Source organism: Perognathus longimembris, chromosome 28 (genome assembly GCF_023159225.1).
Source record: "Perognathus longimembris pacificus isolate PPM17 chromosome 28, ASM2315922v1, whole genome shotgun sequence".
Classification (NCBI taxonomy): Eukaryota; Metazoa; Chordata; class Mammalia; order Rodentia; family Heteromyidae; genus Perognathus; species Perognathus longimembris.
The window spans coordinates 46,623,855-46,639,041 of NC_063188.1; the positions used below are offsets into that span (position 1 = coordinate 46,623,855).

Sequence of the window (15,187 nt, forward strand, 5' to 3'; positions counted from 1 at the left end):
CAGATCAAAACAGAAAATAAAGAACAGACAACAAAAGGAAACTGATGTTTCCTAGAAATACTTCAGTATTTGTTGTTTAAGATGTATTTTGTTTCATATGTGAGATTTCGTTGGTGTTATTTGTGTGTGTTACAGGGGTGTTTAGTATTCACCCCATAAAGCAGTCATGAACCTTGTTTCTCCCTCTGCACATGTTAAAATTTTCTACTGTAATATGCTTAGTGTAGATTTATAATTTTGCTTATTAAAAAGTTCCTTCCTTTCATCTTGTTTTCAGTGGTTTTCTTCAGTAAATTGAGCTAGAATGACAAAAATCTCTTAGTCTTGTATATTTGATATAGGCGTTATCTACAGTTTTTTTTTATTTGTTCTTCTTTTTTCAGTATCTCTCAGTAACAGCCCACTGAGCTGTCACATAGACATTTAAATCTTTCCAGGTGCTAAAATAGCAATTTGCAGTAATTTGTAAATTAGTCATGATTTGAATGAATCCACCTTCCTTTTAATAATTATATACAAATTCCAGAAGGTAAATTCTCAATTAATAATGAAATTTAGGCTTATCATAGAAGATATAATATTGTCTCTGATGTACTTTATACTATACTACAAAAGAAACATACATTATATACATGTATACACATACTATAACAGGCCCTTTTTCACAAACAGTTGCCTAATATGGGCACAGATATTGCACTTCAGTGTCTCGAACTCTACTAAAGGGTAGAGAAATAGGTATAGATTTACATATTTACAGTATATATGTGTTCATTTAAGAAATGTGTATATAATCAGTATGAATATATTCTTGAATTAAATAGAGAAAGGATAAAAACAGAGATAAAGACAGAATCCGTAAGAGATATTTTCAATACCTGTTGTGTGTGTAAGAAGTTAGAAACATGAAAACACAAAAACTGAAGACACTGAGTAAAACTTAAACAAAAGGACAAAAACACATTACAGTACTTATACCTTATAATGTTATCTGAATAAAAGTTGAGATAAACTAAAAGTTAACTTGGTAAAGTAGATATTTGCTACTTTTCCATTTGCTACATACTGGATCCACAAAAATTACAAGGAAAAAATGAGTAATATTGCACATGGTGTTAAAAAATTTAAAAATGACAGTACATCAGAAATACTATATACTATATATTAGTATCTGTCATGACAAGCCTTTCTGTACAGAGGGATATTAATTTTTAGCTTTTTTTAGTTCACATTTTTAATTACAATAGTTTTGAGTTAAACTTTTGACAAAGGGTCTAGCTCTGGACTTATCTTGGTATCTGTTTCTATTTACAGAAATATTTATAAACCTAACAATTTGGAATTGTCACTGAAATTGTATCATAAACTTTTAATATATACATATGTCTGAAAATGGCAAATAGCCATTTCAGCTTTACAAGGGATGCTCTTCCATAATGGGTGAATCATCTGGAGAGGGTCTGGCCTCCTGAACTGAAGTGAAGGTGGTCAAGGGAATTACTTTAATTGAGTCATCACTTGTAGGAAGTCTTTCAGACATGGTGTAAAACTGAGCTCTTGTACTACCTTGCCCTCCCTGATCGAGGGAATGTAGTTCATCAGCCCCAACACCTTGCACCCAACCAGGCTGTGCCTGGTTGCGATGGAGGGTAGCACCCTGTGGTAGAGGAGGGCTGTGGTGGATTGCAGCACCCTGTGCAAGGGGAGGGCTGTAGCCCAGGGCTGAAGCCTGTACTGGTGGTGGGCTGTGGCGTAGCGTGTTAACGTGTGCTAGATGTGGACTATGATGGAGAGCAGAAGCCTGTACTGGTGGAGGGCTGTGGCGCAGTGCGATAGTTTGGGTCAAGGGAGGACTGTGGCAGATAGCAATGGTCTGTGTCACCGGATGGCTTCGGCGGCGCAGTGATGGCTGTGTCAGGGATGGGCTGTGGCAGAGAGAAGAAGCCTGCATCAGTGATGGGCTGGAGTGGGATAGAGAAGCTGGCATCCAGCAGGCATCAGAGTGGCCCAAGATAAGACATTCTTGAGTGCAGTTGTCAGAGGCTTCTTCCACCGTTGGCTGAACAGTTATTTCTGCAGCTGTTGAGGTGGGAGAAACAAAGGATAAAATTTATATTCCAAATGCATTTTTTACCTACTTAAAACAAATCATATTGTTAACACTGATTCATTACATTAGAGATTGCCAAAACTTTCACAGTTGTTTCTTAATTTCTTAGGAAATAATTCTATGGGGAACAAAAAGTAGGAATGGATGGAAGGAATTTTTAAAAATAAATATAGTTACCTTGTTCGTAAAAGACAATGGAAAATAGTGGAAAGGCTAGCCATAATCAAAGTGCAAATATTTGTGAAACACTTTTTTGACAATTGATTTGTATAACACAAGAAACCTGTTGTTAAGCAAAAAAAGGAAAGACCCAGTTTATACTTGTTATAGATACTTCACTAAGAAAGATGCAACTATGTTCTATAAGTTTTGAGAGAAGACTCATCACTACTCATCACTGGAATACAAATCAAAACTACAAAGAGAAACTTCTAGAGTGATTTAAAAGAAAACAACAAAACTAATTGTTGACAAGTATTTGGAGAAACGGAAACATTTGAAGAATGTGGATGATAACGCAAATGGGCATAGGAGGACAGCAGGTTAATATTTTCTAAATATAAACACACATTGTCAAAAAAAATCACCTCAATAATTCCACTTCTTCATGTTTCCTCAAATAATGTAAAACTCATAACAATATAACAGCCTGTATGTAAAAGTTAAACAGCTCTATTAATGACCACTAACCACTGGGAAAAAACTCTGTCCTCCACTGCTCAAAAGACAGTGTGTCACACAATTATAATGAAATACTATTTGGCAATTGAAAGAAACACAGTAATGACCTCCAGAACAATATGAAGGAAACACTGCAGGAAGCCGGCAACAACGCCATTACAAGATGGTGCCTACTTCCTTGCAGCCTTACTGGTAAATAACGGCAAAGCCTAACGGACTTACTGGCCTGAACCCCGCGCATGCGCAAGTGAGTTCTAGTCCCAGCCAATCCCGTGGCGGCTGCTAGTAGCAACCGGTCACAGACCAATCAGGGAACGACCCATGCTCACCCAACGGTATATAAGCAGGCGTTTTTGGCCTTTTGGCGCCCCTCACTTCAGCTCTCCCTCAACCAAGCAGCTCCTCAATAAAATGTGATTGGGAAGGATCCTCGTGTGGTGGTCGCCTTTCCTCGCTGGACGGGGTTGCCGCCCGCCGCAACTGGTGCTGAAACCCGGGAACCACGCGAGGGGCCGAAGAGGATCCAGAACCCAACACACGAGGAGGTAACTTCCCTCAGGTATGTGGACTGCCGTTCCTGTCTGGTGCTTCTTATTATCCTTCCGCTGTGAGTGCTGGTGGCTGGTGTGTGCTTGCTCTGTTTGCGCTGTGATGCCCTTATGGCGCATGGTACGCTCATGCCTGGGACGCTCCACAGATATAAAGGAAGGTCAAAGGGCCCTTACTAAGCACCAGGATAGTCTTTCGGAATCCTCATCAGTAAAGGGGGAAGTGGTTCGGCCTAAGGAAAATAAAAATAAAAAGATGAAAGAAAGAAAAGGGAGACCCCATAAGGGTCTGGAGGAGGGACTGCAGCCCTCCGGAAAATCCTCGACCGCGCAGGCAGCGGGGACGAGACAGACAAAACAAAAGCAAACTCAAAAGGGACAAGGACAAGAACCAGTTGCCCCGTTGTATCCTTCTTTGGAGGAATTTAAGATTGATAACTCCTTCTCAGCTCTTAGCATAGAGGGCAGTGAATCAGAGAGCGAGGCCGAGAGTGGCCATACCTCGGGCAGCGAGCTGAGCCCAGAAGATGAAGAGGGCTTGGAGGAAGCCGCTGCTAGGTACAAAGAGGACAGATACGGACCTGGTTACCCCCTTGGGGCCAAGGCCCCCAGGCAAAAAACACCCTCTGCCCCCCCCCCCCCCCCCGCCTTATGCGGTGTCCGGGCGGAGCAACTTCATAAAGAGAAGTATGTGGTCTAGGTTGGCCGCGGCTTTCCCAGTCTTTGAGAACCCAATAACAGATGAAAGGACCTATGAGCCAGTCTCTTATAAACAACTAAGGGATCTAATGGAGTCAGTGAGCACATATGGAGTTATAGCCAGTTATACCACTGCTTTATTGCGGCGACTCACGGTTAATGCCATGACGCCCACGGATTGGTTTGAGATTGCGTGCACATGTCTCAGTCACGGGCAGTTCCTTGACTTTAGGTCCATTGTTCAGGACAAGGCACATATTCAATTCAGAAAGAATCTCCAAGAAGGGAGAGCCGAATGGTCGGTGGACATGCTTCTAGGACAGGGAGCTTATGCAGTGGAACAGACCACCTACCCCTTTGAAGTCTACCGCCAGGTAAATGAGATATTTTACAAGGCTTGGCGGGCCTTGCCAAACAAAGGAGAGGTGGCTGGCAAAAATAAAAACAGACAATGGCCCAGCGTACACCTCCCATGGATTTCGCGCCTTTTGCGCTCAAATGCATGTAACCCATGCAACAGGATTGCCTTACAACCCTCAAGGCCAAGGAATTGTCGAAAGGGCTAACAAGAGCCTAAAGGAATTACTGGAAAAACAAAAAGGGGGAATAGCTGAGACAGCGACCCCCAGGGAAAGGCTTTCACTTGTACTCTTTACACTTAATTTTTTAAATTTAAATGATGCCGGTGAGTCGGCTGCCGATAGGCATGCAGCCACTAAGGTCACCGTCAGAAAGGATATGGTCATGTGGAAAGAGGTTTTGAATAACAAATGGTATGGACCGGATCTGGTGATAACGAGATCCACGGGAGCTGTTTGTGTTTTTCCTCGGGGCCAAGAAGTGCCTCACTGGGTGCCAACGAGATTGACCAGGCCTGTGGAAACGACAGAAGAAACCCATTGCGAAAATAAAGACCCGCAAGATGAAGACGCCATCCACTTGCCCTGTGGTACAACTGATCCCCCTGCTACTTGCAACAGTGCTGACTGCAGCCCCGATGGCAGCAAAAGAAATGACACTATGGGCTGTGACTAAGGCATGGCCAGTACCTATGCCCTTGCATGCAGATTCTCCCTTCCTCCCCACCTTGTTTTCTGCAGACTGCAACATGGAAGTCCCATGTATTACTCGTATTTTTACTACTATGCCTAGGGGGCAGTGTGGTCTGCCTCTGGTTGGTCTGTCACCTGCGAACCCAAACACGAAGGGACAAGGTTGTAATTTCACAGGCATTAGCCGCCTTGGAGTATGGAGCTTCCCCCCAGATTTGGCTTTCAGCCCTAAAAAGGGACTAAGCCCTCAATTGCACGGCCTTTGCACCCCAGGAAGCTGGTAGCTTCACTTGCACTAGGGATAGGCGTGCATTTGAGCAGAGCAGGATGCCGGGCAATAGCACCCCACTTGGGAGTCCTGAGGTAACAGGCCCCAAGAAGAGCAAGTCTGATTGCACATGGGTAGATACCCTAGACCCCACCTCTGGAAAAAAGGTATCGGACGGGTCTGGCATCCGATGAATGGATAACACTCATGGGAAAGCCAGTACAATGTTCCAAAATAGCACACAGAGATCAGACCTCTACTCTTACCTGCACAAAAACAAAAAGGGGGAACTGCAGGAAGCCGGCAACAACGCCATTACAAGATGGCGCCTACTTCCTTGCAGCCTTACTGGTAAATAATGGCAAAGCCTAACGGACTTACTGGCCTGAACCCCGCGCATGCGCAAGTGAGTTCTAGTCCCAGCCAATCCCGTGGCGGCTGCTAGTAGCAACCGGTCACAGACCAATCAGGGAACGACCCATGCTCACCCAACGGTATATAAGCAGGCGTTTTTGGCCTTTTGGCACCCCTCGCTTCAGCTCTCCCTCAACCAAGCAGCTCCTCAATAAAATGTGATTGGGAAGGATCCTCGTGTGGTGGTCGCCTTTCCTCGCTGGACGGGGTTGCCGCCCGCCGCAACACACAAGTGACTTTTAAGTGAAAAAAGCCAGCAGCAACAGTTTATATAATGTACAGTTAATTTACATAACATTATGTAAAGAGATTAACATTATGTTAATCGTCGATGGTTAGGAATGGAGGAAGTCTTGAATAACACCAGATGAAAATTTTAGGGTGACATTATCCTCTATATATAATGATGGTTAATACATATTGTACTTGCCCAAACTGACAGAACATGAGTGCATTTTACTGTATGGATACATGAAAATTAACGGAGTATTTTTCAAATATTGAGAAATATTTAAGTAATATTTAAGTAATTCAGGGAATTGAACTCAGGACCTCATGTTTGCTAGGCAAATACTGTACTAATTGAGCTCCACACACTGCTAATTTTGTTTTGATTATTTTCTTTCTCAGATAATATCTTGGCTTTATTGTTGAGTGGCAATCCTACTTCTACCTCACAAATAGCCCTAAGTATCATTATATAAAACTATGACTGACATGTATATATATATATATATATATACACATATAATCTATTGCCTTACACACCCCATTCACAATTTTCTATAAAAATAAATGATTCCGATTATATTAAACAGTATTAAATGTAAATATGGGTTAATACTTTTGAGGACTCAAAGGAAAAGTTTTAATAAAAAGTCATCAGATTTAAAACATAAGACAGAAGTAATATGTAGAATTACTATAAATGCAAAAGGAACATGGCATTATTTTTGTTTGATACACTGTAATTGAAACATTTTAAACGATAGAGCCTCATATTGTTCACCTTTTTAAAGTCAATATGTGTAGTGAGTTTTTATGTACATTTCTTATCATTCTGCACATTTTCTTTCTTCTCTGTTGATAACCTCATGAAAGAAAGACTTACATTTTCATACAATCCAACTTATATATTTTTATTATGTTGCACATATTTTTGGTGTTATGTAGAGAAAATTCTTGCCAATCCCATATTATGAAGATTTCTCTGTGAGTTTTATTGTAAAGTTTCTGACGTTTTAGCTCTGATATGTGTATGTTTATTCCATTATATGTAGAATATATCCAACTTCAGCTTTTGCATAAAAATATTTTTTCTCCTAGTTCATTTCCTCTATAAAGGAATAATATTTCTCTATATTTATTAAAGTGTTTAGGAAGTTTTGGCAATCAGATCCACTAAGAACCAGCTACTGTTTGAATACACATAGTTCCTATTTAAGCAGTAGCATTATAGAATCAGTGATTTCTCCTAGATAAATTGTGTCCTAAAATGTAAAACATAGTATGCAGAAAAGTAAGTTCAAATGTAAATATTTACACAAACAATATTAGAGTTATAGAAAATTTTGCAATTGACATATGTAAAAACTAAAGAAAAACAAGTTCAAAAGTTAGTATGTTCTGTAGAATTTCACAAAGTATATAATATATTGTAATAGTTTTCATAATTTGACAAAATTCTGTTTATTATGAAAATAAGTTTTGCTATAGTATCATAGATAATGATATGATACTACCACTGCTTCTAAAATATAAGGTTAGCTGGGAGCCTGTGGCTCATGTGTAGTAATCCTGACTACTCAGGATGCTGAGATCTGAGGATAGCGAAATAATGGTCCAAAGCCAGCCAGAACAGGATAGTCCAAGATATGTTTATCTCCAATTAACCACCAGAAAACTGGAAGTGGACCTGTGGCTCAAAATGATACAGTGCTAGCCTTGAACTGAAGAGCGCAGGGACAAGGCCAGGGACAAGGGATTAAGCCCAAGACTGACAGAAAACAAAAAACAAAAAAATAAAAATAAAAGAAAATAAAGAAGAAAAAAAATCTGCTCATGTTAATGATTTACAGCCAATGTCAATTTAGTATCACAATTTGATAATAATCTAGAGCTTATTGACATATTTTGTCTTAAAGTCTTTTACCCTAAAATGATAAGATATTGCCATACTGGGGAAAAAAACGTGATAAAGAAATTCTCAAAATTAACAAGAAAATTAAAGCATATTTAATAGAGAGATTGGCTCTGAGCTCTTCTGCTCAAAGCTAGCACTTTACCTCTTGAGCCACTGTGCCACTTCTGGTTTTCTGAGTGGCTTATTGGAGATAAGAATCTCATGGAATTTCCTGTCTGGGTTGGCTTTGAACCATGATCCTCAGATCTCAGCCTCCTGAATAGTTAGGATTACAGGCATGAGCCACAGGACCCTCAAATCTCCAAGTTTAAAGTGAGATAATTTTTATCATAAATAATGTTTTCTATGTCTAACTATATTAAAGTGTTCCAAATAACAAAATTTTAAATAAATTACAAAACAGAAGAATCATTAGCATTCTAAAAATTTCAATGTGAGTGAAAATACATTAAAATACATTTAAAGTATTACATTTATTAACTCTACAGTCTCTCTTTTTTTTTTTTTCTTTTGGCCAGTCCTGGGCCTTGGACTCAGGGCCTGAGCACTGTCCCTGGCTTTCTTTTTGCTCAAGGTTAGCACTCTGCCACTTGAGCCACAGCGCCCCTTCTGGCCATTTTCTGCATATGTGGTGCTGGAGAATTGAACCTTGGGCTTCATGTATGGGAGGCAAGCTCTCTTGCCACTAGGCCATATCCCCAGCCCCATACTACAGTCTCTTTTAGTTAACTATCTTAACATGTTACTTTCCAAAGGGAAATTATGAGCCTAGCAACAATTATCTTGACAAAAGTTCAAAATAATATTCTTTGTGGATGAGTAGAGTTGAAATTAATAATATGGAAAACAACATTTTGTATGGATTTATGTATCTCATTAATAATATTTAAAATTGATAAAATGAGTATCAATACTAAGGAAATACATTATCCTCATACATCACTAAAATACCCAATGGACATCACAGTGATTTTTCTACTAAAGATGTAAAATAACCAAAGGTTGATCATTTCATCATGTTGAAAAGTCCAAATAAAATTACGATTTAAATTATAGCCAATACTACACTGTTTCTGGGAGTGTAAACTTGTTCAACTACTCTGGAAAGCAGTATGGAGGTTCCTCAAAATGCCAAACATAGAGATCCCTTATGACCCAGCAACCCTGCTTTTGGGCATTTACCCAAGGGATTACAAGCAAGATCACACTAAATCTACCAGCACAGCTATGTTTACTGCAGCACAATTTATCATTGCTAAAATATGGAACCAGCCTAGATGCCCCTCAGTAGATGAGTGGATCAAGACAATGTGGTACATGTACACAATAGAATTCTATGCATCTATTAGAAGGAATGACTTAGCTCCATCCATGAGGAAATGGAAAGACTTGGTAAAAATCATACTAAGTGAGGTGCGCCAGATCCAAAGAAACACAAACTCTGTGGTTTCGCTCATTGGAAATAATTACTACTTGTCTAAGATAGTCCTAACAGAGGAGCACAATAGCTCAATAGCCATGTATGATAACATAAGATGATCCTAAGCAAAATGAATTACAAGATTAGGAAATAAGTTGTTTGTCTTTATTGTTCTTATTTCCAATGTACCCTATGAAATTATGTCTTTCTTTTGCTTTATTCCCTATGGTTTTACCTCTGATGTCACCGTAACTGACTTTGGGACACTGGGTATTGTATGTATGTTTATTGGAATTAGGGAAGGGCAACACAAAAATGGACAGACAATGGGTAAAAGGTGAACCAATGCAACAGCCATACGTATAAGACAATATGCTGTAAACTAACTGTACAAGTCGGAGGAGTGTAGAGAGTGAACCAGGGAAGGGGGAAGTCGGAGACAAACGAAGGAGGAGGTAACAAGTTTGATAAGAAATGTACTCACTGCTTTACACATGTAAGTGTAACCCCTCTGTACATTACTTTGACAATAATGTGTGTGTTTATGAGTGTGTGTATATTTATATACATGTACACATATACATACATATATACGACAGAAAAAAATTATAGTCAAAATTCTCCTATAATTTGCATCAATGAAGTATACTAAGAAGACAGACCTTGTAGCAGGGTAATAAAAGTAACTTTCAACAAAGAACACATCACAGAGAAGACTACCCTAATATCTCTCCTTGGAAACCATTCACAAGTGAACAGTTACCATATGTAGTCATTCAGAAATAAGGTTGAAAAAAATGACAGTAGATTGAAATATATTTTTAGCACAATGAAATGAGAATTACTGTCACAATATAACTCATTTGCTTTGGTGCACAGAGAAAATGTGCTCTTATGATATTAAATTCATTTGGACAAAACTGTTCATTGTGAATGTTTATACTTGTGGACTTTAAATTGCTTTTGAGAATTATCTATTAACTCATGTTTATTTAATTGGCTGATATAGAATATATGTTTCAAGAAACAGTGGATCAAATCTCAGTCTTTCAAAATTTTGATATCAAGATCATAGATTCGATTGAATGTGCTCTTGTGATATACCTATTATTCTTTAACCATTATTTGAAAAGAAATACATACTTTATAGACACTTTACTTAATGCTATGTCAAAGCAGAATTAAAAGTTCATTATACAGATATTTCCAGTCAAACTGTTCAATTTAATGTATCTGTTAATCTGTGATAGCAAATTTCACATGGTAGAGGTCTTACAAAGATCATTTGATTAATGTTCAAAGATGAACTCTCATGAAAAGGAATGATATATTTTGGGGAATTTGTTTTTGATCTCTCTGTCTCTTTCTCAGAAATTTCCGAAGTGCTCCAATGAAGGTTCTCAATGTTGTCTTTTGAAAGTATACTGGATTATAACCAATGTATACATTCCAACAAAAACTGAACTTTCTCACCTGTAAAGTTCATTACTTGGTTCTCTCAGGATAATAACAGAAATGTATGACTTATTTACTCTATTAACATACTAGATTTGGTCTAAATGTGTAAAAGAATAATTTTATATATATAAAATTAGCTTTTAATTTTGAGCCTTTTTATTTGAAGTTCCATTAATGGAAGATGATTATTTCATTTACATTTATAAATAAAATAGCCACAGTTGGCAGATACACATAATTCAATATATAGCTTAGAATATTGTCAATGAGAAAATCAGTTCCAGTTTTTAACATTTGTAGTTTACCAGCAACTATAATACTTTCTATATTCTCAGGCTTTTGAGGTCTAAGAAAAGGAACACACATAATCTAGTTTACAATGTTACTGTTAATAATGGCCAATACAACAATTGTTCTTTTCCCTTTCAAAGTAGGTTTTGAGTGGGCATGCTGACATGTACCAGCAATCCCAGCATTTGAAAGACCGAGCTGGGCGCTTGAGACAGGAAATAATGGATTTCCAATCAGTCTGTGCCTCATAGCAATACCCAATTTCAAAATAAAATTCATAAAAATAAACAGAAGTTATGTTTGATGACATTGAGAATGATGTTTGATGGATAAGTAACTAGCCATTAAATTACTTCTCCAATGCAAAAGAATAATTATAACACTGGTATTATACACACACACACACACACACACACACACACACACACACACACACACACACACGTGCCAGTGCTGTAGCTTAAATTTAGGGCCTTGAGGTCTCATTCTGGTTTGTTTTTTTTTTTTTTTTTTTGGTCCAAGATGGCTGGTGCTCTACCATTAGTCTAGTATTGTGGTTTTTTTTTGGCCAGTCCTAGGCCGTGAACTCAGGGCCTGAGCACTGTCCCTGGCTTCTTTTTTTGCTCAAGGCTAACACTCTGCCACTTGAGCCACAGCACCACTTCTGGCCATTTTCTGTATATATGGTGCTGAGGAATTGAACCCAGGGCCTCATGTATACGAAGCAAGCACTCTTGCCACTAGGCCATATTCCCAGCCCCTAGTTTTGGGTTTTTGGTGGTTAATTGGAAATATGAGTCTCATGGACTTTTCTTCCTGGGCTGTTTTTAAACCTCCACTCTCAGCTATCAGCCTCCTGAGTACTTTGGATTACAGGTATGAGCCACAAGTTACTGGCATATAAAGTGTTTTAAAACATAGGAATCTATCAAAAATTTAAATAGAATGTACACAAATGGCAAATTTTTAATTTTCTCTATAATTTCAACATAGAGGTATGGAGGAATTGGTATGGACCACCATATTGAGGTTGAGATTTGGTATTATTGTATTGGGCTTATCAGAATGGTAAAGGAAATGATTTCTATTGCTGTTATTGAGGAGTTTTAACATTCTTTTTTCCCTATATTGTCAGAGTGATGTAAACAGTGGTTACAGTTTTGTATGTAACACTGAGTACATTTCTTGTTCGACTTCTTACCTCCTCCGTCGTTTTCCCCGTACCTTTCCCCTCCCCTTTTTCCTCTCCCACCTTTGTAAGTATTGCTTTTGGAAACATTTGTCTTTTTAACCCTTGTCTCTCCATTTTGATATTCCCTTTCCCGTCCCTAGTTCTAATACGCATATATACAATACTCAGGGTTCTAAGGTGAGATACCGTGAGAGCAGGGATGAAAACACAGGAAAGGAATAAAAGAGAAAAAACTATACTGTTTCACATGGCATGTTGAAAATAACTACAATTATATAACAGTTGTCTCCATAACATGGAGTTCATTTCACTTAGCATCATCTTATGTGTACATAAGGATATAGCTATTGGGGTATTATGATATTCTGCTATGACTAGCCTAAATGTATGCTAATTATTCCCTATGAGGGAAACCATAGAGTCCATGTTTTTGTGGATCTGCCTCACTTCACTTAGTATAATTTTTTCAAAATCCTTCTATTTCATTACAAATGGGGCAATGTTATTCTTTCTGATAGAAGGTATAAAATTCCATTGTGTATATGTACCACATTTTCCTAATCCACTCATCTACAGAAGGGCGTCTGGGTTGGTTCCATATTTTAGGAATGACAAATTGTACTTCAATGGACATTGTTGTGCTGGAGTCTTTAGTGTGGTCTTACTTGTAATCTTTTGGATAGATGTCCAAAAGTGGGGGTGCTGGGTTGTACGGGAGCTCTATGTTTATCCTTCTGAGTAACCTCCATACTGCTTTCCAGAGTATTGAACAAGTTGACATTCCCACCAACAATGTAGTATGGTTCCCTTTTGGCCACATCCCCTCCAGCATGTGTTGTTAGTTTTCCTGATAATAGACATTCTTATTGAGGTTAGGTGGAATTTCAATGTTGTTTTGATTTGCATTTCTTTTATGGCCATTTTTTTTTTATTTCTTTGATATAGAACACTTGTTCATGTGTCCCTTGGTCATTCTCATTTCCTATTCAGAGAAGTCTCTTTTTAGGTCTTTAGCCCACTTGCTGAAGGGGCTGTTGGTTCTTTGAAGTTTTGTTTTGGAGGAATTCGATTTTTTGAATTCTGCATATATTTAAGATATGAGGCCTTTGTCCGTTGTATGGCCGGTAAAGATCTTCTCCCAATTGGTGGGCTTTCTGTTTATCTTGCAATCTATGTCCTATGCCCTGTAGAAGCTCTGAAGTTTGATCCAGTCCATTGTACAACCTTTCTTTCATTTGTTGCATTTCTGGGCCTTTATTAAGGAAGTCTTGTACTGTGCCAAGGACCCCAAGTGTTTCTCTTACTACTTCTTGTAGTGTTTTCAGGGTATTTGATTTTATGTGAGGTCTTTCATCCATTTGGAATTGATTTTGGTGTGGGGTGATATATAAGGATCTAGTTTTAATTTGTTACAGGTGTTGAACCAGTTTTGCCAGCACCATTTGTTGAAAAGTCTGTCTTTCTTCCATCCTATTTTTAGCTCCTTTATCAAAGGTTAAGTATCCATAGGTCTGCGGGTTCATTTCTTGGTCTTCAGATCTGTTCCATTGGTCCTCAGGCCTGTTCTGGTGCCAATACCAAGCTGTTTTTATTACTATCCCTTTGTAATACTGCTTGATTTGGTATTGATATTCTTCCAGTCCTGTTCTTTCTGCTTAGGATTGTTATTGTTATTCAATGCCTTTTATTGTTCCATGTGAATTTCTGTAATGCTTCCTCAATTTGATTAAAGAATGTTATTGGGGTATTGATGGGTATTGCGCTGAATTTCTAGATACCCTTTGGCAATATTGCCATTTTGACAATTTTAATCCTCTCAATCCAGGAGCATGGGAGGTTTTTCCATTTCCTTAGCTGTGCCTTAATTTCCTTTTTCAGGTTTTTAAAGTTCTCATCATAGTGTTCTTTCACTTATTTAGTTAAAGTCATTCCTAGGTGTTTTATGTTTTTTGAGGCTACTGCAAAAAGAGTTGCTTTCCTGATTTCAGCCTAGCTCCTTGTATTGTTGGAATGTAGAAAAGCCAGTGATTTTTGAGGATTTATTTTATATTCTGCCACTTTTTTCATCAGCCCCAGTAACGAGGGAATAGAGTCTATGAGGTTCTTTACATACAGGATCAGATGATCTGCAAAGAAGAGAGATAGTCTAACTTCATCTTTTCCTATTTGGATTACCTTTATGTCTTCCTCTTGCCTTGTTGTTCTGGCTAGGAATTCTAGTACTATGTTAGAGATGAGAGGAGAAAACGGACATCTTTGTATTGCTCCTGATTTTAGATAAAATGGCTTTAGCTTTTCCCCATTAAGAGTAATGTCTGCTGTGGGTTTGTCATAAACAGCCTTAATTATATTCGGGAATGTTCCCTGGAATCCTAGTTTCTCCAAAGCTTTTATCATAAATGGGTGCTGGATTTTTTTCAAATGCATTTTCCACATTTAGCGAAATAATCATGTTATTCTTGACCTTGCTCCAGTTGATGTGGTGGATTACGTTGATTGACTTGTATATATTGAACCAGCTCTGCATACTGGGAATGAATCCAGTTTGGTCATAGTGTATGATTTTTTTTGATGACCTGTTGAAGTCGATTGGCCAGAATTTTGTTGAGAATTTTTTGCGTCAACATTCATCAGGGAAATTGGTCTATAGTTCTTTTTCCTTGATGAGTCCCTGCCTGGTTTTGGGGATAAGGGTTATACTGGCATCATCGAAGTGTTTTGTAGCGAACTTTCTCTTTCAATTTAATTGAAGAGTTTGAGAAATATTGGTGTGAGTTCTGTTTTGAAGGCCTTGTAGAATTCTACTGTCAATCCATCTGTATGTCGGCTTTTCTTGGATGGGAGATATCTTATTGCAGTTTCTATTTCATTGACGGATGTAAGTCTGTTTAGTAGGTTTAAATCTTTATGG

General features: G+C 38.2%; 1 protein-coding gene across 1 annotated transcript in view; it reads right to left on the reverse strand.

Moving 5' to 3' along the window:
- Positions 1-1,197: 1,197 nt before the first annotated feature.
- Pcdh11x (protocadherin 11 X-linked) overlaps positions 1,198-15,187 on the reverse strand; it is a 679,365-nt gene continuing 665,375 nt past the window's right edge. The window contains exon 8 of the mRNA XM_048336144.1: positions 1,198-2,079. Coding sequence (XP_048192101.1) covers positions 1,415-2,079 — 665 coding nt within the window. The 3' untranslated portion in view covers positions 1,198-1,414. The remainder of the gene's footprint in view (positions 2,080-15,187) is intronic.